The sequence below is a fragment of the Kogia breviceps genome, chromosome 19, assembly GCF_026419965.1.
Source record: "Kogia breviceps isolate mKogBre1 chromosome 19, mKogBre1 haplotype 1, whole genome shotgun sequence".
In the NCBI taxonomy this organism is placed as follows: Eukaryota; Metazoa; Chordata; class Mammalia; order Artiodactyla; family Physeteridae; genus Kogia; species Kogia breviceps.
In genome coordinates, this window is record NC_081328.1 from 52,870,706 (window position 1) to 52,885,578 (window position 14,873).

Below are 14,873 nucleotides of genomic sequence, written 5' to 3' on the forward strand. Positions count from 1 at the left end.
GAGCCCGTGCTCTGCAGCAAGAGAAGCCACCGCAATGAGAAGCCCATGCACCGCAACGAAGAGCAGCCCCCGCTCGCCACAACTAGAGAAAGACCACACGCAGCAACGAAGACCCAACGCAGCCAAAAATAAATAAATAAATACATATATACATACTTCAGTTATCTTTTCATGAAGTTTCCTTGGCCTCTAACAGAATCTTTTCCTACCCTGGATTATACATGACCCATGTAGTGCATCCTTGAAGGATTTTTCACCGAGACGAGTGTGTGGCTGCTTTCAGAGGAGAGAGTGCGGTCAGTCTGCCCAACTTCTCCCCGCCCTAGAACTCGGACCCTAGATTGGGTAAGTAGGGCTGTTGGTTAAAATACAAGATACCCAGTTAAATTCGAATTTCAGATAAACAATGAATACTTTTTAGCATAAGTATATCCCCTGCAATATTCGGTATATACTTATACTGAAAGGTTTTGTTTTATCTGAAATTCATATACAACTGAGCACCCTGTCTTTTTATTTGCTAAATTCAGAAACTCTAGCAAAGGTCCTGTCCACATTAGATGTTTTTGCTATACAGGCAGACCTCGTTTTATTATGCTTTGCTCTACTGAGCTCTGCAGATTTGTTTTTTAAAACAAATCAAAGGTTTGTGGCAACCTTGCATTGAACGAGGTTTTTTTTTTTTTTTTTGGCTGCGTTGGGTCTTCATTGCTGCGCGCGGGCTTTCTCTAGTTGCGGTGAGCGGGGGCTACTCTTTGTTGCGGTGCGCGGGCTTCTCATTGTAGTGGCTTCTCTTGTTGCGGAGCACTGACCCTAGAGCGTGCAGGCTTCAGCAGTTGTGGAGCACAGGCTCAGTAGTTGTGGAGCACAGGCTCAGTAGTTGTGGTGCACGGGCTTAGTTGCTCCGCGGCATGTGAGATCTTCCCCGACCAGGGCTCGAACCTGTGTCCCCTGCATTGGCAGGCAGATTCTTAACCACTGAACCACCAGGGATGTCCCTCTAACAAGTTTTATCAGTGCCATTTTCCAGCAGCATTTGCTCACTTTGTGTCTCTGTGTCACATTTTGGTAATTCTCACGCTATTTCAAACTTTTTCATTATTATTCTATTTGTTACAATGATCTCTGATCGGTGATCTTTGATGTTACTGCTACAACTCACTGAAGGCTCAGATGATGGTTAGCACTTTTTTAGCAAGAAAGTTTTTTTTTTTTTTTTTTTTTTTTTTTTTTTTGCGGTACGCGGGCCTCTCACTGCTGTGGCCTCTCCCGTTGCGGAGCACAGGCTCCGGACGCGCAGGCGCAGCGGCCACGGCTCACGGGCCCAGCTGCTCTGCGGCATGTGGGATCTTCCCGGACCGGGGCACGCACACGTGTCCCCTGCATCAGCAGGCGGACTCTCAACTACTGTGCCACCAGGGAAGCCCAATAAAGTATTTTTAAGATATTTCTAAGACATGATGCTGTTGCACATTAATAGACTTCATCATAGTGTAAACATAACTTTTATATGCACTGGGAAACCAAGAAATTCGTGGGACTCGCTTTATTGCGCTATTGGCTTCATTGGTGTGGTCCCGAACTGAACCCATGGTATCTCTGAGGTCTGCCTATATGTACTGTTTGCAAAGCTGCTGTGCTGCATACAAGAATCCCAAGGGTGTGGAGGGACAGAAGGCTAGGGAAGCAAGAGAAGCTCTCAAATATCCTCTGCTTTTGAAAAGAGTGGTTTTTCATATGACACAAATGAACCTATCTATGAAATAGGAACAGACTCACAGACATAGAGAACAGACTTGTGGTTTCCAGGGGGCGGGGAGTGGGTGGGCAGGATGGATTAGGAGTTTGGGATTAGCAGATGCAAACTATTATGTCAACTATACTTCGAAAAATAAATTAAAAAATAAAAGTACACTGTCTGAAAAAAAAAATTTTAAGAAGAGAAGACAGTGGTGTTTGAATATTGAGAGAGAAAATTAGCTTTTGGGGCCATACCAGGTAGTGGTATAAATCAAGCAGATAACACTTTTGAAAAAAATTTTATTTTATTGAAGAATAGCTGATTTACAATGTTGTGTTAATGTATGCTGTACAGCAAAATGATTCAATTATACACACACACACACATATATATATTATTTATCATATTCTTTTCTGTTATGGTTTATCACAGGATATTGAATATAGTTCCCTGTGCTACACAGTAGGACCTTTTTGTTCATCCATCCTCTATATAATAGTTTGTATCTGATAATCCCAAACTCCCAATCCATCCCTCCCCCACCCTAACCCCACCTTGGTAACCACAAGTCTGTCTTCTATGTATGTGAGTTTGTTTCTGTTTCATAAGTAAGTTCATTTGTGTCACATTTTAGATTCCATATATATGTGATATCATATGGTATTTGTCTTTGTCTGGCTTACTTCACTTAGTATGATAATCTCTACGTCCATCCATGTTGCTGCAAATGGCATTATTTCATTCTTTTTTATGGCTGAGTAGTATTCCATTGTGTGTGTGTGTGTGTGTGTGTGTGTGTGTACTGCATCTTCTTTATCCATTTATCTGTCAGTGGACACTTAGGTTGTTCCCATGCCTTGGTTATTGTGACTAGTGCTGCTGTGAACATAGGGGTGCATGTATGTTTTTGAATTAGAGTTTTGTCCAACCCTTTTTTTTAAGGGCACTTTGCCGTCTTGAGGAATGTAAAAAAGGAATTTAACAAATGGAGGCTGAAGTTCCAATGTGACCAGGTGGTTTCATCCGTCTGATGTGTAATAATACCTGCTGCTCCCAGCTCCAGGAAAGTTACTCATGTCTGTAAGGAAATAGCTAATCATATTCCCATTCTTTAAAGAGGCCTTGTTTGGACAGAGGACCTTTCACAAAAGAGGAAAGTAATATGCCTGGAACTATGAAAAATGTTCAATTTCACTTGTAGTCAAAGAAATACAAAAGAAGGGAAATGTCATTACTCCCATAAATGAATACACTTATTTTTAAAGGAGAAATACCCAGGCTGACTAAAAAATGGCATGGTGAGAACTTGTAGACGCTGCCCAGGGGACTGCAAATGGCATATGGCCTTTCTGGAAATTAATTAGACAAATACATTGAGGCCCTCTGATCAGCATTTCAGCTTTTGGGAACTTTGTTCAGATCTCTGATTGTTTATATAGGTTAAAGATTTTGCGGTGATACTTATAGGGAAAAAAATTTAGAAATAGCCTGAATTCTCAAAGGTATGAGAATGTAAATAGTAATTTGTACTGCTTGAAATGCTTATAAGGGTTTTTAATCATATGGCAGAAATGTTTGTGTTATGTTTAGTGGGAACAAAAATAGTCTGCAGTTGTATAATATGATCATCTCAGTTATGTAAAATCACCTGAAAAAACTTGGAAGGAAATACACCAAACTCTAAATTTTTTTTTTTAGCTGATGGGATCTCAGTTTTCTTCTGTATACTTTGAAGTTTTCCAAGGTTGCGTAAATATGCATTTATATCTTTAGAATCAGAAATGCGGTTATTGGAAGGAGAGTTGTTTTGGGGGTACTTGCCCAAAGGTGAGATGGATTAATGGCTGACCAGCCCTGCCTTGACCAGTTCAACCCACTCAACTTATTAAATTGATGACATTTCAATGAATGGCCTGCCATTGGTTCTATGCCAGGACTTTACATTTGCAGCCTAGATGTCGGTCTTTCCAAGGGGTTCCGGAGGAACCCTCCTTGTGTGTCCGGAGGGACACTCCTGGGTGGGTGACCTTGTAAGGAATTTCTCCCAGGAAAGGCGTGAGCGTCGTTTTTCCTTCCCTCTTTCCTCTGTCTCTTGACCAACTATAGACTGCATTATATCACACTCTACTGCACCCCCAGCTTCCCTGTTCCTGACAGTTTAGGCATGTTTCAAGTGCCCACAGGGTTCTAAAGACAGCATTTAAGGCAAAATATTGAAGAGTCAAAATCTGCCCCACCCACCTTGAAAATCCTTTTTCTTTCTTAAACCACCAGGACTTGCCTCCTACCCCCCCAAGATCAAAAGCCAAGAATGAATTTCTTTTGTTTTTCTCTCCATTTCCACTGACGCCTCTCCTTTCTTGGGAGATGGAATCCAAAATTAATTCCAGGAGGTAGTACTGGAAGGTGGGAGGGGAGCCATGGGTCAAAGAAGGGAATTTTCTGTTGTTTCTTTTCAAGTGCATCCACCTGCATTTGCATTTGTAAAACGCACGTGTGATACAGCTCAGCTGTAGTTCAATATTAGGAAACCAATTTTTGGCCAGCAGTTACTTACAAGCAAGCAGGGAAGCACCTGAAAGATTTAAGGATCTTTGCACAAAGATTCCCCATCCACCCCCAATTGCAATAGGAATTTTCCCTCATGTGCTAAGCTCTGTCTTCTGGGATAGGTCAGCCCTTTTACATGTTCCAGCGGTATGTATGAATCATGAAGCCATAAAACAGAAAATTGGTTCGTGAAGTCAAGCGGTACTTTCCCTGGGTGGGTGGGTGCAGAAGAGTATGCCCCCGTGTGTCAAGAGAGAAGCACTGGGCTTCCCTGGTGGCGCAGTGGTTGAGAGTCCCCCTGCCGATGCAGGGGACACTGGTTCGTGCCCCGGTCCGGGAGGAAGAGAGAGAAGCACTGTATCTTTTAGTATCTGGAAAAGAAAGAGCGACCACTCAGGCTTGAATAAAAAAGAAATGGTTTTGCAAATGATTGGCTTGGAAGTAAGCAAAAATGCCTTCTGAGCCATTTAAAGCTAGAGTCCCAGAGGCTAAGAAATTTGGAAAATATTTCTATAGTTTAAAAAAAAACAAGTGGAATATGAAACTGTATATTAAGATGTATAACCAGGGAATTCCCTGGCGGTCCAGTGGTTAAGACTTGGGCTTTCACTGCTGTGGACCCGGGTGCAATCCCTGGTCGGGGAACTAAGATCCCACAAGCCGTGTGGTGCGGCCAAAAAATAAAAAATAAAATAAAATGAAATGTACGAGGAAAAAATAAAATTCAAAGGAAGTGTACCCCCCCCCCCAAAAAAAAGTATGTATAACCAATTGTGATAACTAACATGAATCGTACTTTTCAGGTGCCAGGTTCCGTGCCAAGTTCTTTACATATATTTTAGTCCTCGTAACAGCCTTCCTAAGTAGATATGGCTGTGAAACCCATCTTACAATGAAGGCACTGAGACACAGATACAGCATTTGCCTAAAGCCTTTATGGCTAATGATTGACAGAGGCACAGTCCCGTGGTTGACAGAGCCATATGATCCCACAGCTGATGGAAGCACGATCCCACGGCAGCCCGTGTGCCACAGCATCTGTTCTCTCTACCACGTGCACTGGCCGCAAATGTGCAAAACATCAACGTGCACATACTGGACGAGGGGTAGGGACAAGGGACAGTCAGTGTGTCGGGGACGTTGGTGACTCTCTCTGCGGAATGGTCTTTCACGTAGTTATATTTACAGCTTTGCAGAAAGGAAACAGTATGAGAATTATGGATAGGTTTAGAGACAGAAACAGGCTGTAGTTTCGAACGTCTCCAAGCTGAGGCGTCTTCTGCCGAGACGGGGAGAACCACGCTGGCTCTTCCTTGAAGTTCCACGTGGAGGCTAAGGAGGGCCTCCACGGGCCTTGCTTTCTCCGCGTGCCAAGGTTGATGTAACCCATGTTGAGCTGTTGCTTCACGTTCAGTGTTTCAAATTCAGCCTTCATTATACAAAGGAAGTTTTGCCAACCCCACAGACGATGGAAGAAACAGAAGCAAATTTCTCAGCAGACATTGCCGCGCGCCTGTTGGCAACTGAATTTCTTCTCCCCAGCTTACTCTGATTCTCTGGGAAACAAGCAGGAAGGGGAAAGAAATATAAGTGAATGGATCCCCCTCTTTCCCTGCTTTTGATCAGCCTTTGCGTTGTGTGTGTGTAGACTGCATAGTGAATATATATCGCTCTTCATTTTATGTTTCATAGCAGGGGTTTAGAGAGAAGGACTTTTTCCAGGGATTTGAAGCTTTCTGTGTTCAGCAGACGAGGACTTGCCAATTTGTGCTAATTCAACCAGATCATCTCCAGTGATATCTTGGGGACATTTTTGAAGCTCTTGTGGCTGGTGATCTGTTAATTGGTGTTGCCGTTATTTCCTTGGAGGCCTGAGCTTCCGTCACTGGGCCTGTTAGATGTGGCCGGTTCCATCATCACAGGGACAGCAAACGTCCTGTGTCCCTGCTGAGACTGGCCCCCGGGTTATGAAACGAAGGTTCATAACCGCGGCACTTATCTAGCGAGATGCGCTCAGTCTGACGGCCTTGACTCCACAAGGATTCAAGCATTATTTTTAAGTCATCGGTGTATTTTTTTGCTGGAGGGAGGAGCGTAAGCTCCACCGTACTTTCAAAAGCATCGCTGATCCCAAATGGTTTGGAGCCTATGCTCTAGAGACATCAAGGCCTTTCACTTCAAGGGGAGGGGGCTTATCGCCTCCCCCCCCCCTTCCCCGGCTTGTGCCCACCAGACCTGGCTCTGTTTTCGCCGTGCACTATAACGTGCTGGTACAAGAATCACGCCCCTTGTTTGAGGGCGAAGAAAGCAGGGGACACAAGATGCCCACCTCGGTCGCCCGGTGATTCAGCGGGAAGAGTGGGCTTTGGATTCGGCCCGTCTGTTCTCCTGTGTTCTCATTCTCAGACTCAGCGATGGGGTGCCTCTCCCGGAAGGGTGAAGTGGGGGACGGTAGGCCGAGCCCCAGCATGGGGCCCCTTCTTTGTGCGGCTTCACAGACGCTTGGGTTTAAATTTTTTTTTTAATGTTTTTTGATGATGGGCAACCTTGAAGTCTTTCCTTCCCACCTTCCCGGAAGGGTTGTAACCCTGTGTCCCGTGCTTGGTGTTGATAAATATTTCCTACGTAACAGCTGCTTAACGCTTACAACCGGAGGTCTGGTGGGTTCAGAAACAGCTTTGCCTGAACCGTTTTCAGGTTTGTCCACGAGCAGGAGTGATGGGTTTGCAGGTATGCGGCTGCCTCTGAGCCTTTTCTCCCTCTTCTCTGCTGCGTGTGGTGCAGGCTCACCGGACTCGCTCCTAACTGAACATCTGCGGTTTCGGGCTCCTAAATGTCACTGCAGAGACTCGCTCGTCACCCTTTTTGGCGAGCAAAGGGGCAGATCACCACTCCACCCCCTACCCCTGGTCAACCATGGGGCCCAGGTGAAGAAGTGGCTTCTGGAGGCAGAGGAGCCAGCTTGACGCCTGTGTCCATCTTGGACCGGCTGTGTGACCTGGGACCAGTTCCCCCACCTCTCTGTTCTTCAGGCTCCTTGTTTGCTAAAGGGGGTGGTCTCCACTTCATGGGGCTTTTGTAAGGATCGAGGGTCAATTGAGAATAAGTTCTTGGCATCACCCCTTCCCGGATGTCGCTGATGACGTTTTTCATTTCTGAGCCCGACATCGGGTGTTCCTTCCCTGAAATGTCCTTCCTCTTTGCCAAATCCTACTCGAAAAATGCCCAGACCTTTCCCCTCCCAGGAAATCTCACGGGTGCTTATCACTCTGGCAACACCCCTAACCCCACTCCAGGCCTCCTTTAAGTGGTCCCTTTGTCCACGGCGCTGGCATTTTACTAGATGGTGTGCAATGGTTTAAGCAGCCTTTCTGGGGGAGACAAGAGGATTCGTTGCTGGGGATGCATCCGGACTCTCGGTAGTGATTTATTTGGACTAGTTATCCTCGTGGCAGGGACTCATTAGTGGCTGTTACCAAACGGTGGCTTATTTAACTTTCTCAAGTGCATCAGGCGTTCACAGCCTCCCATTTCCCACCAGGAGAGGCAGTGACGTCAGTTTTCACACCTCGGGACCCCAAGGCGAGGTGTGCGTCCTCGTCCTGGTTAATAACTCTTTATGCCCCTCGATGTTCCTATTAAACGCGTGTTTGGTGCTGGAATTTGCTAACAGGGCGCCCATCTCCGTTGTTCTCTGTGCATCATTTGCGGGAAATTCAGAGTCGCGTCCTTTTGTGACACTGACAGAAATCAGTCTCGCCTCCCATGCTTGTTAGAGAGTGTGAATTTCTGTCCCTTAGATTTTCAGGAACGTATTCACATTCCCTGTCTGTCCTCTCTTAAATTATAAAATCCCAAAGGGAGGAGATGGAGGTTTTCTGTCCCTACCAACGCCCGCTGGAGAGCGCCCCGATCAGGGCCGCGTGTGCAGAGGAGGCCCAGGGAATCCGTGGCGCCCACTGGCCGGTCGAGGAGACAGCTGAGCTCCCTCCGCCACCACTCGGCTTCCTTCCTACACGGCACTTGGGCCTGTTTGCTTGGGCCTTTTCGTGTCTATGGGCTTGAAATCCCACAAGTTTTGTGCAGTTCCACGTCCAGCCTCTGCAGCCCGAGTCATCAGTTGTTGTCAGCAATATAAAAACACCCGTGTGTGTACAGAAACACACACCTCTGCACACACACACAAAGTCCGTCCGATATCTGAGGCAAGAAAGGTGGTACCCAGCGGTAATCACATGCGTGTACACACACCACACACAGACACACACACACACACACACACACACACACACACAGTATAGATACCACGTGGTGAATATTTAGCTTCAGCTCGTGCAAAAACTGTAGTCTAGGAGGAGTTTCTGCCGTCCCCTGAGACAGCTGCGCCCTCCAGAGGCCAGTGCTGTGGGCCGTGCCTGCAGACCATTGGGGAGCTGACAACCCTACCATTTCAGAGGATCGATAAAAGGCCCCCTTCTCCCCAGAGGATCTGAAATCCAGCTGTTTCTAAGAGAGAGCCAACTGGGGAGGAGTGAGTCTACCTGCTCTTGGGCTCTTTCTTACTGTTCAGGCTGCACTGGCTTGATGTGAATCAACAAACACGTAATGGTTTTTCAAAAGAAGTGTTTTTTTTTCATGTTTTTGGCATACAAACCGTATTCCATTAAGATAGGTTCATCCGGAAAGGGAATCAAAGATCTGATCCAGTTTATAGAGTGAGACCCTGGTCTTGAAGCACCTGAGGGGGTGAGAGATGACTGCGCTTTTCTTCTTGCTTTACTTCCAGGAGTAAGGAGAGGCCGCACCCAACGCCCGGGCTCAGGCGTAAAGGAATCCCCTAAGTTTCTTAATTTGACTCTGGGAAAAAATTTTCTGCAATTTTCAGCTTAGAGATAAGAATTACTTTGCTTGTGAGAAATTTGTCCCTAGAGAAGGGAAGTAGTTACCACGGAGACTTCTCTCCTGCCCTTCGAGTCGGCTGGACCCCACCTGAGCAGAGCCTCAGTCAATCTTCTGCCGTTTCCCCCAACCTGGGGAGCCGTAAAATTTATCTTTCAAACCAGGACACTTTGGGGAGTGAAAGGGGCCACTGATAATCCCCCTGGGGTAGCAGAGCCAACACTGGGGCTGTAGGGTTGCCCTGTCCTGTGGTGGATGTCCCAAAGACAGGCTCTGGTGACCTGTCTGTGACATCTGGGTCAGGCTCCGCAGGTTCAGATGATGGAGGGACGCTTGTCTCCATCTGTGTCTCCAGGTGTTTCCCTGCCTCTTCCAGGAAGCCTGTCTGACAGATCCTTCCCTTGCTGTGAACCGCAGCCTGGGTTCCCTGCCTCAGTCTCGGTCCTGTGTTTCAGATCCAGGCAGTTTGCCTCCATTAGGGGTTAGCAAATAACCCAGGAGACCGTGGGTGTTTGGCGTAATCTGGCCCTAAGAAATGACACTTTTCAAATCTATACCCAAAGGGGAACTTTATTTTATTTTTAATTGAAGTATAGTTGATTTACAATTTTATGTTAGTTTCAGATGTACAGCAAAGTGATTCAGCTATACATACATGTATATCCTTTTTTTCCAGATTCTTTCCCATTATAGTTTATTACAAGACATTGAATATAGTCCCCTGTGCTATACAGTAAATCCTTGTTGTTTATCTATTTCGTATCTGGTAGTGTGCATCTGTTAATCCCGTACTTCCAGTTTATCCCTCACCCCTTCCCGCCAAAGGGGGTTTTTTACAAGGAAGGTTATTAGCTCATGAAACCCAAGGGCTGGGTACCTTAGTCGGCCCATGAGGGTCAGAATGTCCTATGGTACCCAGGCTGCCATTTGTCTGTATTTCTGTCTGTCGTCTGTCTGTCTGTCTCTGGCTGCGTGGTTTCCCATCTCTGCTTGTCTCTGTACATCTGTTACCTTCTGACTCTCTGTCCCGCTGTCCCCTCCTCCCATTCGTGCACGTACGTCGTGGCTGCCCTTACATCACATGACCTTTTGGATGCAGAGCCCACACTGAGGGTCGCGTGGTCCTTCCCCGTTCCCGTCCCCCAGCCCTGGCGAGAGAATCTGATTGGCTGAGCCTGGCATCCGAGTTGGTTTCCCCTGAGTCAGTGTGACCTGTAGAGCAGGGCCACCTCCTGCAGGAGGGAGGGAACGTGTGACAGGAGCCACAGTCCACACATAAGCACTTTGTGTGGTCTGAGCACTTCGGTGCAGCCTCTCATTTAATTCTCACAAAACCCTTGTGGCATAGGTCCTGTTCTTACCCCATTTTATAAATCAAGCAACTAAGGCACAAAGAGGTTAAATAGCTTGTTTCGCACCACACGGCTGATGAGAGGCTGAGTCAGGAAGTGAGCGAGGCCGCCTCATTCCAGGGTCTGCGTCCAGTACTGCTTCTCTTAAACAGGCAGTGTTAGGGTGCCCCATTTTCATCTTTTTGCCCTTTTTCTTTTTTTTTTTATTGATAAGTCCTGTACTCAGAGATAACCATGGCTTACTATTTGACATTTATCTTTTCAATCTGTTTTCGGTACATACACATAAATTTAAACAAAACTGTGCTATCACGTTCTATAATTTTTCCATTTATCGACATATTATTCAAATTTTTCTCATTTTTGTCTAACATCTTTCTTGGAGTATAATTGCTCTACAGTGGTGTGTTAGTTTCTGCTGCGTAACAAAGCGAATCAGCTCTACATAAGCATAGATCTTTTTACCCTTTTTAGTACCCGTACATTGGGCACTGCATGTCTGCTCCAGGACTGATTGATGAATGAATAAGTGAGTGAATGAAGGTGGGGAGGACCAGGCAGAAGTGCGCAGGGTCCCTTAGGAAGTTAGGAAATAGACTGTTTTCCAGCCCTGAAAGCTTCCTCTAGCTGCTGCTTGTCCAAGTACTGCCGTGCCCGTTTCCAAACTACTCTCTCTTTCCGTCCCTCTCTTTTTGCTCAGACAAGAGTGAGAACGGCGAGGCATATCAGAGGAAGAAGGCAGTGACCACCGACCTTCCAGAGGGCCCAGCTGCCCCCGTGCCGTCTCAGGGGAACCCGGTGCTGCCCGGCGGCAGCAGCTGGAGGAGGATTACGCTACTCATCTTGGCCATCACCATACACAACATCCCAGGTGAGGTCTTGCCCCGAGCGGTCCAGCCACGGGTCTGGGGGTGAAGTGACCCTGTCAGCTCAGTTGCCTGGCTGGAGAAGGGGCTTGGCCAATCATGATGCCGGTCCTTTCTCTAGGGGGCATGGGGGAGGGAGTGCAAATCTTTCTTTAGTTTAGTTTTGGGGTTACCGGCTCTAGATCGATCACTGCGTGTTAAAACTTCTGGTCCCAGTTACTGCAGACAGTTTCACTCCAGTTTCCACCTATGAGTTCCTTTCTTCACATATTTGATACCCCGTCATTTGGGCATAAATTCGTAGCTGTTGCCCGATTGCTGTGGCTTGCACCTCTCGTAAACACAGAGTGTCTCTGGTTCTTCTTAATCCTTTTTAAAAGCATTGAATTCAGTGCCGTTGTACACTGATGTTCGCCTTACCTGGTTTCTTCATGGGGACATCTTTCTGAGATGTGTCCTTACTGCTACCGAGTCCAAGCTCAGGCTGCTTACCACGTGACAGGTCAATAAATCGAGAGACGAGGCGTTGGGGTTAGGGATAGCGACTTTATTTGGAAAGCCAGCAGACCGAGAGGGTGGGAGACTCGTGTCCCAAAGAACCGTCTTGCCTGAGTTAGAATGCAGGCTTCTTTTGTACTAAAAGGGGAGGGGGTCAAGTCAGACATTTCCTGGTTCCCCTCAGCCTCCGGAGGGGGTGTGTTAATTTCTTTCTCCCTGCAGTGGTTCACAGGTGGGCCTGGTCAGGCTGTCTCCTCTGAGCTAAACAAAGGTGTTTTCATGCCCATTACCTGGGAGGCAGGGTTTCCAGAGACGGGCCATTATGTATCATTTAAGCTGATAGGCCACATCCCTCTAGTGATGAATTTGTAACAGAATACAAAGGTTCTTCCCTATTACATTACCAGTCCTTTCCTTTTTAACATTTTGGAGTAATTTGTTTTGTGTCTTTGGATTTATTTTAATTGAAAAGAAAATGTATTGGTGTTCTGTTTCAAAAATAATATGTTTTATATAGAGTAACTAGAAAAGACAGATAAACATAAAAAAAGAATAAAGATATTATTAAAAAAACAAATTGAGAGACCCTGAGGATCTCCTTGGGTTACATTGTGGAACTCCAGCTCTACTACTTAACTAACTAGTTTATATTGACAAATGACGTGAGCTCTCCGAACCTTGGCGTTCTCATCTATGAAGTGGGGATAATGCTACTACTGAGATAACTGGGATATTATTTACAAAATGAACTATACCAATTTTGATAACTAAATGAGATTTTATATATATATATATATATATATATATATACACACACACAGTCTATACAGTACCTGGGCCATTTGAGCATTTGAAAAGTGTTACCTGTTATTAGTGTTAATAATACTCCTGACTCCTTCAGTCTTGTGTTCTTAAACATTCTGATCCATCTTTCATAGTTTTGGAACTCAAGTTTGAGTGATAACCTTTGCTCAGGGAGAAGCGCCAGGTGATATATTGTCTGAGTCCTTGCAGAGTTCATAATGTCAACCTGTTACCCCAGTACAGGAGCAAAGACTTGACTAGGCATAGCTTTTGCTAGAGGCACCTATTTCTCCTTATAGCTCTTAATAGATGTTACTCTGTTACCTTCTGGCTTCAATACTGTGGAAGTGAAGGCCACGGCCAAACCGAGTTTTTTCCCCTGTGTGTACCTGGATAGTCTTTTGCTTGTGCAGTGAAGACTTTTTTTGGTCATCTTTAAGGAATGAAAATATCAGTATGTTGTCTGTTGCAGTATATATATGAAATCTCTCAGAACATCTTGTCTAATCACTCAGTTCAGATCTTCCTCTAGATGAGAAACACTTTCCTCTCTTATTTCTGTCCTGATCTTAGGAATTTCTGTCATAGGATTGTATAGGGCAATTTGCTCCCAGTTATTTTCAGCATCTGTTTCCCTCTCATTTTTCTCTTGGCTTTTTCCCTTTGGGTTCTGAGACAACTATTTTGGTTGTTTTCCGAGAGCTTGCTATTCAGTATGTCTTGAGATGATGTCTTAACGTGGGACCCCAGCACACAAATCTGACCAAAGTGGATTTGCCTGGGTGGAAGGATCTGGTCATACTCACCCCCAATATGTTAAAGAGCTCATCGAGAGACCAGGGTCTCTGCAGAGGGCAGCTCCAAAACCTCCACGGTCACTTTCAACCTGTTAAATGCTAATCATTCGAGAAGAGAAGTTACTTAGTCCCTCTTTTCAGTCATAATAGTTACTGGCTGTCTTTCTACCATCTAAGACTCCTTCTTTAACCAGCTGAAAAAGAATAAAGATCTAAATACAAATAGATGTGTTTTTGAAGACCCCCTGGGGCTCAGTCCCAGAGTCTCAAGCTCCTCACTTCAGCCTAAAGGAAAGTTCACTCACCCACCCTTGCCTTCTGGCAGCTTCCTGCCTTTTGATGAGAACCATTTCAAGAGCTTGTCTGTCACCAACTTATCTTTGAAAAGGTATCTTCTTTAGCACTAGCCTTCATGGTTTATTAAACATTTAACTAGAGCTTTGATGTTCCCTGAGACTCTGGGTTTAAAGGTAGATTTTCACAGCAACTAAATGGATAATTGATTTTTTTGAAGTTTTTTTTTTCTTGGCTGGTTCAGTGTTGTATGTCCTGGGGATGACATTTTGTTTAAAAAAAATTTTTTTTTAATGTAGGAGTTAAAAGGAAATCTTATTAGCGCGTGTGCTGTCTCCCAGAGGTTTCTGGAGCGCGAGGACCCACATGCAGATGTGAGCGCACACCCAAGGCACTTGGCTTCATAGTTTAGACACGTGTGCAAAGGGTAAATGAGTCCTGAGACTTCTGTGGTTCACACTCCCCCAGGAATCTGCTAAGAGCTATGGACCCTCTCGTAAGAGAAGGCTGCACGCAAACCGGTTACCAGGCGGTTTTGGGTACTCACAGATCTCACGAAGTCCACCCACGGCTCCAGAGCAGGAAGGAACCCCCGCTTTAGAGAAACAAACTGTCCAGCCGTGCAAGCACTTGAAATGTCTCAGGAGGAGAGGGTGATGCCCGATGGAGGCCAGCAGACATGATCCCCGCTCACCCGGAAGCGGTGGGTGCAAAGGCTCCCCAGAACGGGGCGGGGGGGGCTTTTCCCCTTCACCAAACGTCCCTTCTGCGGCTCAGCCTGGGGAGCTGAGTCCTTTGGGAAACGCTCTCCCAAGGAAACGGCATGTTTTCTGTGAAAGCAACCCCACTCTGTAGCCTTGGGAGCACACTGTCTCTTAACGGGCTTCTCCTGCCATGTCATACAGACTCCTGGGCTCGGAGCCTTCCAGGGATTTCCGGGCTTTCGGAAAACAGGCTCCCTTTCTGTGTCAGAGTGGAATTAAAAATCAACCAGCCATCGAGTTCCCACTGATCTCTTTTCATGAGTAGCTTATGGTCTTCGTACGTGAGAACGTTAAATTTAGAGCTTAAA

General features: G+C 45.9%; 1 protein-coding gene across 15 annotated transcripts in view; it reads left to right on the forward strand.

Annotated features, from left to right (window-relative positions):
* SLC39A11 (solute carrier family 39 member 11) overlaps window positions 1-14,873 on the forward strand; it is a 316,340-nt gene that overhangs the window by 205,710 nt on the left and 95,757 nt on the right. For all 15 annotated transcript variants that reach the window (XM_067020591.1, XM_067020588.1, XM_067020585.1 and 12 more), the window contains one exon: window positions 11,243-11,413. In XM_067020591.1, coding sequence (XP_066876692.1) covers window positions 11,243-11,413 — 171 coding nt within the window. The remainder of the gene's footprint in view (window positions 1-11,242; window positions 11,414-14,873) is intronic.